We start from the raw sequence: 12,139 nt of genomic DNA, 5'->3' as shown, positions 1-12,139 counted from the left end.
ATGAATGTTTTGATAATGTCAGGCTCAGGGGCGGGGATATGATTTAGTGCCGCAAAAGCAGGTCAGCCAGGGCGATGGGGGAAATGATAGGATTATCACAAAATGGCAGCTCCCTGGTGCCTGTTTTCGCGTGCGTTTAATGGACGAAAACTCGGGTAAGGTCCATAGGAAATTTTTCTAAAATCGAGCGATTTAGGCTTAAAAACACATGGCTGACCCATAGGGGCAATACAAAATTTTGACCGAACCATTCCTTTAAGATTGAGATTGAAAGGCTGTAATGAACCCGACGGAGGGAAAGGCAAGTGTGAACCTGACAGAGAGATGCCGAAAGAAAGCTAAGAGGAGGGAAACGTTGATTTTCTGTTGAAATAAGGCAACTCGGGAATTGTGTTATAAACTCATAAACTGTGTAAAGAAGGCCGAAGTGAACCAGATGGAGGGAGTCCCATGTTGAAAGGAAGATCCAAGCCCAGCAGAGGGAGATCATAGGGGCGAAGAGCAATCGCCCAAGGTGCAAGACCACCAAAGGAACCTTTGTTTGTTTGTTTATTGTTTTTGATCCAGCAGGCCTTCTAAGGCAAGAGACTTTGTAGAAAAGAGACTTGGCCCCTGAAGGTTCTGATATCGTTGAATGGGACTGTGAACCTTGTGCTGGAGAGGCCCGGGAGTGTGCTCTGCTCAGGAGTTCCGCCTTGCCCCATGCTTGAAACGTGGGGAAGGGAGACCCAGCCATACCATCCTGACTTATCATTTTGTGAACACTTCTTTCTTTTCTGGTGAACATTATCCAATACTAGTTTGTAACTTACTGGTAAGGATTGGCAATAGGCCTATATAGTATAGGCCCTTTTTATTTGACAAGATGCTACTAGGACTGCCTTATTATTGTTTGAAGGTTGTAACTTGCTCCCATCTTCGCTTTAGGTTTAGATTAAGCGTTTTTCTCACCGCTCACACAGTTTAATAAACAACCTTGAACTGTGATCACTTGTGTCTGTCTTTACTGTTGCCACCCTGGGTTCCTTACATCCTACCCCCACAATAAGCTAAGTGCAACCCATTTCCTACGCCATCTAAGTGCAACACTCTCCTACCCCCAGAGACCCGTCTAAGTGCAACACATTGCCAACCCCCCAGATACAGCTAAACACAACATATTTAATACCCCTGCACTACAGCTAAATGCAACACATCTCCTGCCCTACTCTACAGCTCAGTGCAATACTCAGATAACTCCCAATACATCTATCGGGCTGTCTAGGGGTGTAGCAAGTAATGTACACAGTATTATAATATGATGATGGTAACAAAGATGTGGCAGTGTTTTAAGTGAGCACAGTAATGGCTGTGTTGACGGCCCGTGCCACCTTACCTTCGTTGTTGCTGTACGGTGCTTCATTGGTCTTCCATGCGTGAACAGGGGTAAACAGGAAATGGAGCTTCCCAGAGGGGAGCTGCCCTTTGCCTCAGTCCCTTTGGCGGCTGCCTGAGCAAGGTTGCCCTGGGGCTAACAGCTTGGATTCAGCTTCCTGGACCACACACCAATCAGAGAGTGGGAGTTCGGGGCTGACACACAGACTTGGGAGTGAAGGATCGAGAGGATGTACACATGGAGATCGAGTGGAGCACAAACAAAGGTGTAAACAAACAGAAAACCAAAAAAGGGGCGCAGCAGCCTACTCAGCCCACACAGTCCCTAAACCCAATTGCAGGAGCTGAGATCCGCTCTTGCGGATATCCGCGATATGGAAAGGAGCGTCTGGAGAGAAGTGCTCTGTAGAGCCTTGAGCTTCCTGAACCATGCACCAATAGGACTGTGGGAGGGCATGAGTGGGGGTGCACACACATGGATGGAAGGATTGAGAGGAGGCAAACACGAGGAACGAGTGGAGCACATACAAAAACAAAAAATGGCTGCTGCAGGTCGCAGTGGCCTACTCACCCCACACGGTCCCTAATCCCAATTGCAGGGGCTGAGACCTGCTTTCACAGGTCTCTGTGGAATGTAAAACAGTGGCGAGCCTGGCTTCGCCCACCGGTGTTCTGTCATGTGGAACCATTTCTACTTTTCTAGAGGATTCAGGGCCTGAGATCCCAGATATCTCTTGACCTACTCCCCACTCTGTTGGGTTTGCATTGAGCAGAAAGCCCTGCTTACCTTAGCACTATCTAGGGCTTATCCAGGGAGGTGGTGTCTGGGTCAGTTCTTCTGGGTGTTCTCCTGAAGATCTCCAGGGAGGGGTGATAGTTGCTCCTCCTCTCATTGTAGCTGCTCATAAGTCCTCATCTGTGTATTTTTGCAAGCTTTCCCAGATCCCAAGCAGCAGCGTTCCGCAGGCTTTCTTGCTTCTCGTTGCACCGTTTACATGGGACTCCTTCCTGGCTCAGCCTCTAAGGGGGACAAGTCCTCCTCTACGTGGCTCTGAATGCTGCTGACTCTTTATCCTGTTCTTCTCCCCTATGTCATATTCATGGGCACGTTCTATTCTTACCTTTAAGGAGGAGAAGCATTCCATTGGTCTGGGGCATCATTCAAAATTGGAGAGAGTGCAGGGTCAGAAATCACAACAGCTACATCAGTGTGAATATTCACAGAGTTGCCGTGTGCAATTCCAACAACACCCATAAAGACAGTATTGGGCCTCATTATGAATTGGGCAGTATTCCGGCGGTAAATCTGCCGGTATACCGCCCAACAGAATTACCATTACCGCCACTTGGTCCAGAAGATTTACCGCTGGATTACATGGGGTGGTGGCAGTGTTAGTCCCCATTAATTTGGAGTCCATAGGACTACCTGGGGGATTTTGGTGGAATTCCACTGGCAGTAATTCTGATTTTGGTGATTCTTGGGCAGAAAGTAGGGGTATTTACCTCCAGCATGATGCTGGCGGTAAATCACCCACTCCAGAGCCAAACTCCTAGTATGGCAGTGCAGGAAAAGTGGCGTTACCGCCACTTTCTTTCTGCACCACCAAACTCTTAATGAGCCCCATCTGCCTGTGACAATGGAGGATATCAGATATACCTGTTAAGGTATGGCATGTCCTCTAAAAGGTGATACCCCCAGTGTGATCCCGAACTCCATGTCCCCCAGGGGGTATTAGGGCTAACCTCCCTTGTCCCAAAAGGGGTGGCTCCTGTAAGGAGGGTGTGGTATCAAAGCAAGACAGACACAAGTGATCACAGTTCAAGGGTGTTTATTAAACTGTAAAATGGGTGTGATGAACGCCTAATCTAAAGCTTATATGGGAGCAAGCTACGACCATCAAATAATAATACTGTCCTAGTAGTGTCTAGTCACGTACAAAGGGCCTATACTAAAAACAAAATATTGCCAATCCTTACCGCTATGCTACAAAATAGTGAGGGATAATGTTCACAAGAAAAGAAAGAAGTGCTCACAAATGATAAATCAGGATGTTATGGCCGAGGTCTCCCTTCCCCATATTTTTAGCACAGCACAAGGCCGGACTCTTCAGCACAGTCCTGGTCTTCTGGCACAAGCTTCCATTTCCTTTTCTCTATATCCGGGCCTTCTGCGCCCAAGTCTCTTCTCATGCAAAGTCTCTTGTTTCAGAGTGGCCTGATATTCCAAAACCAACAAAACAAACCTTCACGTCCAGTGATTATTCTCCAGCCAAAACTACAAAACAAAAGTTCCTTCTGTTAACCTTCACGTAGGGTGATGACCATTCACCCTTGGATCCCCCTCAGCTGGGCTCAGACCTTACACTGCACTAGCCAACTTTCATGTCAAACCAGTAGTGAACTTTAAACTTACTGATAACTGTGAAGCCAATGATACAGAATAGCAGAGTGGTCCGGCGAAAGGAAATGGCCCACTCGAAAGTCTCTGCAAAATGTTTGATGTTTGGTTATAAAGTGAAAAAGTGAACAAACTCTGAAATGTGCAATAGTCAAGATTAATCCCGGTGAAAGGGGAAGTTAAAAGGTGAATGCTTTACGAGAAGGATTTCTTTGAACTTTTCTGGTTGTGTTATGGAACCACTGAGACCAAGAGACACTAGGGCAAATAACATAAGGGAGGGCTGAAGTGAAAGTCGAAGTGTTCCTGCAGAGGTCTAGGAAAAAAACCTTGCACACTCGAAAGTCTTCGACATGAGTAAAAAGGTCTGAATCCGACTGAGGGAGACATGAAATATGAAATAAGTTAGGGGAAGGGAACCCCTAAAGAATGGGAATGAAGCTTGGGGGAGGATACCCCTGCAAGTTCTGTGATTGCGAGGTCCGAGCACGGCTGAGGGAGACCTACGTGAACATTTGTTGAACTGTGAAATAACTTTTGGTGAACTGAAAATAAGTGACTTTAACGTGGAAGGTCAAGCAGGCCTCGACCTACGTTTTGAACTGCGTTTTTTTGGTAAGCTGAGCCAGAATGTGACGTCCTGTCTACTGGGTCCACCTTACTCCGTGCTGTCCAACGTGGGGAGGAGAGCTGACTCGGCACCTTGATCCTTTGTTATATTATAACACTGACATTCCTATCCATACACATTGCCCTTTACACAGTTATTGTATAAGAGATAGGGCAGGCCTTCATTTTTTTTTTAGTATAGGCCATTTTGATTAGACATAGACTGACTAGAACTGTGTTTCTTTATTATTTGATGGTAGAGACTACTCCCATTGTAGCTAAAGGGCAAAGTAGGAGTTTTCCAAACTCCAAGAATTTAAGAAAGGTTTTGAAACTGGTAGCTCTTGTGTCAGTGTCATACCTGTGATACCATGCCTCCCTTACACCAACAACATAGGTCAGTCTTGGCACGTAGTAACACTTAACATGTTTGCAAGTACTTGCCCCCATGCACACTCTACTCCCTCTTCCCAGCGAACAATCAGAGGCCTTCGCCCAGCCAGCCAGCGCACACGCATTCATACGCATTCATTAATTTCTACCATTTATACACGCATTCATACATCCATTTATTTCTTACATTCAATCGTGTACATATAAAACAGACTCTCATTCACTTTCTCACACTTACAGATACAAATACTTACAGGCGCGCATGTGTACATGAATACATAGATTCTTTCCTTACCTGCAGCCTCGTTCCAAATGCCATCTTGCACGTAGGTCCTCCTGCTCTAGCACAGCATTGATTGGAACCAGAAAGCAGGCAGAATTTCCTGGTTCGTGAAGGCATGCGCCATGAAGCCGGAGCACTTCCGTCATGCCACCCAGGATGACCCACGTGGGCACGAAGGTGCAAGAGCGCCCCTATGCAAATGTAAGCCTAAGGTTCCCCAGCTTGCATCCACAATGGGTCGTACAAGGCTAGGGAAGCAAAACGCCCCCGGCATTGAATGGCCCATTTGGAATGCCCGCTGGGGAACTTAAACTGCCAAAGGGAAACTGCTTTTCCCTTTGACAGTTAAAGAATAGCAGAGGAGCGCTTGGGAGCTGGCTTTGGCTCATCCATAAAAGGTGATGGTGGCTGGTTGGTACCCCATCGCCCATCGCCCATAATGGACTGGCCACTGTTCAGCTCAACTGGGATTAATCTGTATATGCCATTCATTCATAAACTCTGCTCTTGTGCTGCAGTTACTACCTTGCATTAAAAGGTGGAAATAGACTGAACCCTTAATTTGTATCTATAAGACTAAATCCAAGTTGTTGGAATCCCTACCGTAACGTGAAAATCGGCAGTGTTGGAGATATTCCTTGTCTACTGGAGACGAAAGATACTTTAAAGTACTTCTCCTTCTTTTAAACAGCGTCATGGTGGAAGGCTGGGGTTCACATTTGTTTGTAGCTCTGATTGTCCAGTGGACTGAGGCAAGAGGAAAGTGACAGGCTTTGCATGTTTTATATGTGCCAATTGCGAACTGTCAACCAGGCTCTGTGAACTTCATATGTGCTGCAGTTCTCAAATTTGGGTGTTCTGCATGATTCATGATTCCGCATGATTTATTCCTGACTATGTCTTGACTGTCAGGCTCCATGTCTGCTTCTGCTCTTTTGTCTTCCTCAGTACACATTTTACTGCTTTGCTCCCTTAGTCTGGCAATACATGCTTCATTCTGCTTCTGCTCTCTCTGTCAAGCTTTACAGTCTTAGATCTGCTTCTGCTCTCTATAAGGCTCTGCACAATTCTTAACTTCTTCAAATATCCCTCGCTCTATCTGTCTCACCCTGTTTCTCACTCTCTCTCTCTCGTTCAGGCCCTAGACACGCCATACCTGTTTTGGCTCCTATTATCAACCTCTGCACACCCCAAATCTGCTTCGGCTCTCTGACAAGCGATGCTCTCCTCATATTTGTCAACCCTCTCTTTATCATGCCCTGCACAATCTACATCTGCTTCAAATATCTCTCATGTGCTGCACATTTCATATATGCTTACATACTTGGTGTATATTACATCTGCCTCCTCTCTGCCAAGCTCTGCATGCCTTATATGTTCTGTCTTTAGTGGGAGGCTGCATGTCTGCTTCTGCTCTCTTGTCTGCTTAGTACACTTCACCTGCTTTGCTCCCTGTGTCAGGCAATGCATTCTTAATTTTTGCTTCGGCCTTCTCATGTCTATGCCTGCTTTTTTCTCTGTCAAGCGCTGCTTGTTCCATGTAAAGTATTTAGTCTGTGGCGGAGGCAGCTCCTCAGGGGGCACTGTCATTGTAAATGATTCACTGGCATTGAAAATGGTTCAGTGGTGACAGGTGAATATTTTCAGTGGAGTCTTGAGCCTGCTGTCCATAAGACCCAACCAGTACCTCACTGATGACACCCATTGAGGCAAAAATGTGTCTAGGGTGCTTGTGTTCTCATGCTGAAGGGATGTGACCAAGCATTATGGGCTAGACTGCCTCTTTCTTGGTGGGACCCAGCCTGATTTGCATATGGTTTTACCCTTCCGTAATGGCATGGCAGACTGAACATCGATGGTCTAGAGGGTTGCCCAGAGCTATGGTAGCAGTTATGATTAATTAAAAACCTTTGAGCCATCAACCTTCAGTTGTGAAAATGTCACTCCGAGAGGGGCACTATGGCAAGGCTAGGTACTGAGCCTGCCATGCCTGCAGACCCAAGTGAAACCTAACTGATGACGACCAATGAGGCCACAATGCGTCTGGAGTTGCTTGTGGTATCATGCAGAAAGGATGTGATAAAGTAATTTGGGCTGGAGTGCTTTTTTGGAGGTGGGATCAAACCTGATTTGTATATGGTTTTCCCCATATTGTAAAGTCAGAGCAGTTGCCCAGAGCAATGTGAGAGGTTAGGATTGATTAAAAACATTGCAGCCATCAAACTTCAGTTGTGCACATATTTCATGGAGCATTAACATCTCCCAATTAAATCAAGTGACAGAGAATAGCAAGGGAGCCCTTAGTAATGTAGGTGCATTAGGGGGGATAATTGTCAGCACCTTTTGAAAGAACTGGGGATAAATAGTCATCATATTTAACGTTGGTCCTCTAGGATAACTCATGACATAAAAAGATCCATTAAATGCCATGTTACCAACAGTACAAAGGAGCATTTTGCAACATTTTCATGATGCACGTGTCCCAAACATCTGCAAGCATTGCATTTTAAGTCACTTGATGAAGCTGTAGCAGCAGTCTCTATGCCAGTAATCGTCTCTGCTAATCACTTTCATGAAGCTGCAGCCACAGTTAATCTATGGCAGTAATTGTCACTGTAAATAACTTTTATGAAGCTGTGTCCACAATCTCTTTATGCCAGTAATGGTCACTGTAAATCACTTTCATGAAACTGCGTCCACCATCTGTTTATGCCAGTGAGATAGATTGGGGCACTGGTATTGTAGACGATTTAAGGTCATTGGTGACAAGTGAATATCTTTATTGGCGAGGCATTAACATATTTGAATTAGTGCAACCCACGGAACACAGCAAGGGATCCCCAAGTAATGTGAGGCAGTTTGGGGGAGTTCACCCTCAGAGAATATTATTTAAAATAAAGTGTTGAAATGGTGCATTATATGGCATAATGTGGGAGAAAAAGGGCTAAAAAGTCATTCAATTTACAATTGGTTCTTTATGGTAACGCATGAAATAATATGATAAATGCCATTTCACTAACATTACATAGGAGAATTTCGGAACATTTGTATGATGCCCATGACCACAACGTATGCCAGCATTGTATTGTAAATCACTTTCATTAAGCTGTGGTCACAATCTATCTGTGCCAGTAATGGCCACTTTTATGAAGCTGTGTGACAGTCAAGCTTGTCAGTAACAATTACTTTAATGAATCTGAAGCCACAATATATGCATGTATTGGTTACTGTAAATCAATTTTATGAAGCTGTGGCCACAAGATATCCCAGTGTGGCAGTAAATCAATTTCATGAACCTGCGATCGCAATCTATGCTAGTAATGATCACTGTACATCACGTTCATGAAGCTGCAGCCACACTCTATCATAGTAATGGTCACTGAGCTCACACCAGATACCAGCATCATCGTTCATGATGCTGTTCCCATATTGTATTGCACCATTGTCGTAGTATATCACTTAGATGATATCCTGCACAAAATATAAGATGGCACTGGAACTGTAAATAGTGCTCATGATGTGGCCATCCTGCATACAAACACATGCTTGCATTGCATTAAAGTACACACTCACACCCAGAGACCTCCACCATCAGTTGGGCACAGACACTTTCAAAACACTTGCATGTGCATCAACACACACAAACACACACACAAACACACACACAAACACACACACTTACATTACATTCAAGCGTGTGCATCGAAAGTACAAACACTCTTTTTAGAAGAAAATATATCTTTGGGTCTTCTCTTCAGCAGAAGAGGTGTTCGGAACAGATTTAACCACAATAAGTGCCCCCAGAAAGTCTTAAATATGTTGGGCACTTGCTGGGGGATCACAAAATGGCTGCATAGCAACCAGTGGTTGGGCCGGCTCACCATTCTGCATGAACCTGAATGCCTTTTCTTTGCTTTAATAAATTAAGTCCTTTGTGCCAAATCCAGCCATGTAGCAGTAGATGAGTGGGTGCACCAGCAAGTGTGGAGGGGCCAGAAGTGGATCCCTCCCACTGCCCCTCTGCCCCCACCTCCCAGTTCCGCCACTGTGTTTAGTACAAATAGTTTAGTGCCAGCTTCCTTCTGGTGCCTAATTGATATTGTTACCACTCACATGTGGTCTGACGTGTCCTATGTGCCGCATGATGCCTGTTAATTGCCTTCTCTCTTCTTCGTCCACCAGGCGCTGCTGTGTCCTTACTTTTTCACTGAGCCCTTGCCTGCTCATCACTCAGAGCTTCCGATACCACAGCGCAGTGGAAGGAAGACCCGCCAGCGCCTGCAGCATCAGCGGGAGTTCCACATCGACCATCCGATCGAAGAGTCTGTTGTGGACCCGGAACTCATAGCCCCATATATAATGAGCTAAACTCTGGACTCTCTGCACCCACTGCCCACACTTTAATATTGTGATGTTTGTGCAGGAGCAGATTAGAGGCAGGGACTAAGACCGTGGAGGCGTATCTGGTAATTTGCTCAAGCTGTTCTCAGCAGAACCACGGAAATTATAAAATGTACCATGTAATATGCCTGGAGGGGGACACTGGATTTTCTCAGAAATGCAAACCAATGTGTTAATAGCTTGGTTCAAAATAAAGTGAAGTAACAGCTACTGGGACAACAGGAGGTATTGCTTCTCAGGTCTGATTGCAGAAAATATGTTATGTCAGGTTTGAGGTGCACAGAAACAGCATTCTGTGGCATAACATTAAAGCACATTGGCACAGCTTGGGTTCTGTGATTCGAAACATACTAATGTGCCAGATCCCTAAGAAATAAGTTGTATCTTTTGTTCATGAGATTTGAATTATGAATCCAATGTTATTCGTCACAAAATGTATGAATTACAAAAATATTGTTACAATTCCTAACATTAATCTTTTTGTACAGCCTAATTGTTGTTTATTACAACTATAATTGTAAACTTCCTGCCTGTTACAATTCCTAACAATAATCTTTTGCACAGCCTAAATGTGGTCCATTACAACTATACTTGTACAATTCCTACCTGTTACAATTCCTAACATTAATCTTTTGTACAGCCTAAATGTTGTCTGTTACAACTGTACTTGTACAGTTCCTGGCAATACGTGTTTCGTCCCTCAACTTCAGGTCTTCCTTAGGGCTATTGTACAAATAACATACAACATAAGTCATCACACAAAGAGTTTGTTTAAATGATATCCATTAACAAAAATGAATTTGTACGATCCAAACACCAGGTCCGTGACGATTCACAAAGAAAAAGGGGAAGTAAAGAATGAAATAACGTTGTGTAAGAATAATCATCACATTCAATAAGCCTAATTAACAATTCCAACGTTTCAATGTTATCATATGCATGTCGGACATACAGCTTAAAGGAAGCCATGATAAACCCCTTTGTTTTTTATTTTAAAATTGATTATTAGACTTAAATATTACTATTAATGGACCGGTGCAGCCTTGATTCCGTCACCAAATGTCAGGTTTAAGGGCTGGGCAGACAAAGGGTTGTGCAGCATGGAAAAACTCATGTTAGGCATTGTAGAATGGTAAAGCAACTCTGAACTGCAATTCCCAGTAGTACTGGGGCATTCCTGTAGTTTAGCGCATTTGCGCGCAACCACAGCTGTTGGGAATGAGGGTCAGCTTATTAGCTGTCAACCGCCTGTGCCGGGTGTGGATTGTTCTGTAGGCACGAGGATGCATTTAAGTTTTAGAGGGGCACGCCAAAGGGCTTTGCAGGGTTTGGGAGATTCCGGGCCAGGCGGAGGTGAACGGCTCGTTGCCCTGCTTTCCTCGCTGAAGGCAGGGGCGTTGCTAGGGGGGGTATGGGGGCTATAGCCCCTGATCTTTTGGTTGTAGCCCCAGATAAAATCTCAGGAGCTACAGCCAAAAGACTAGCTAGCCCCCAGTCCCAACAGTTCCGACATCAGCGTAGCCCCGGGTCTTTTCCAGATCTAGCAACTCCCCTGGCTGAAGGTCTTCTGGCCCGGGGAGTCGGCTCCCGGACACCAAAGCTAAGTACAGATATGCCCGTTTATTGGGTGCGGTTGTAATCACAGCCAGTTTTCTTGCTAGATTAAGTGTTTGCCTTGCTGCGCTGTGAAATTGAGTTAAAATCGGTTACGTCATTTGAATGCACTGTACGACGTTATGAACATTTGGTTACATTGCCCCAAGGGGGAGCGGGCAACTGCATTATATGTTACAAGTAGGTATTATTGACAACCATAACCATCTGATAAGGAAGGAGCCCAGACTCTCACAAGCATTTCTTCTTAGAGGGGAAAACAGCAATAAGTGTACGGCTGATGCGCGGGTGCTTGCATTTCACGAGTTCAGTACTGAGAAGAAACCAGCACGCACATCCACATCAATATTAGAAAGCTGAATCACACGTTTGTTGTGTTTGCTTATGCCAGCCCCTGGGGCCATGTGTGCGTATATTCATTGTGGGCGAGAATCCCTCAGTATGTCTCATTCTGCTTGCTAAATGTTGTTTGATGTTTCATGCCCATCTTGTTTATGTTACATGTTACCACTATTAAGGCTTACGCTGCCTACAAGGAAGTAGGAGCATGTTAGGGTACAGGTTCAGGTTATAGGAGTATTATGTTCTGGTTAGACAGGGTCACAGGAGTGTACCAGGTTATTGTTATATGTATGTGTTTCTTCCCTGTGCATTCCCCTACCCATCCCAACAGGTTTTGCCCTATTCCTCTTTCTGGTTTTCCTAAATCCCCCACACTATCCACAACCTCTCCCTAATCCCTCTTCCCCCCATAGGCTGCCACACGTCGTTCTGTGATTCTGACAATCAGTTGCCTGTGCCAACCACGGTGGGAGGGTCAAATCCATTCGGCTTCTGTGGTTCGGGAGAGAGTGTTGATACTCTACCCTTGTGTATTCTTGACACCAAATAACAATCGGGTGTTGCATGTGATTATTGAATTATAACTATTCCTCTTAAAAACACCTTTGTGATAAATAATGCTACTGAATCATACCTTTCTCAAATCCTTTCCTTTTCTATCTTACAATTCACCTATTCAAAACTGGAAAATCATTGTAATTACAACACTACCCTCTTTTCCAATC

The 12,139-nt window shown here is 44.8% G+C and overlaps 1 protein-coding gene across 2 annotated transcripts in view; it reads left to right on the top strand.

Moving 5' to 3' along the window:
- The window catches only part of CDK20 (cyclin dependent kinase 20), a 635,467-nt gene extending 625,799 nt beyond the window's left edge, over positions 1 to 9,668 (top strand). For both annotated transcript variants that reach the window (XM_069647476.1, XM_069647474.1), the window contains one exon: positions 9,240 to 9,668. In XM_069647476.1, coding sequence (XP_069503577.1) covers positions 9,240 to 9,425 — 186 coding nt within the window. In that variant the 3' untranslated portion in view covers positions 9,426 to 9,668. The remainder of the gene's footprint in view (positions 1 to 9,239) is intronic.
- The last annotated feature ends 2,471 nt before the right edge of the window (positions 9,669 to 12,139 follow it).

Source organism: Ambystoma mexicanum, chromosome 2q, assembly GCF_040938575.1.
Source record: "Ambystoma mexicanum isolate Mex_15411 chromosome 2q, UKY_AmexF1_1, whole genome shotgun sequence".
Classification (NCBI taxonomy): domain Eukaryota; kingdom Metazoa; phylum Chordata; class Amphibia; order Caudata; family Ambystomatidae; genus Ambystoma; species Ambystoma mexicanum.
The sequence above is the reverse complement of the archived record's forward strand: the minus strand, read 5'-3'. Positions and strand labels throughout refer to the sequence as shown.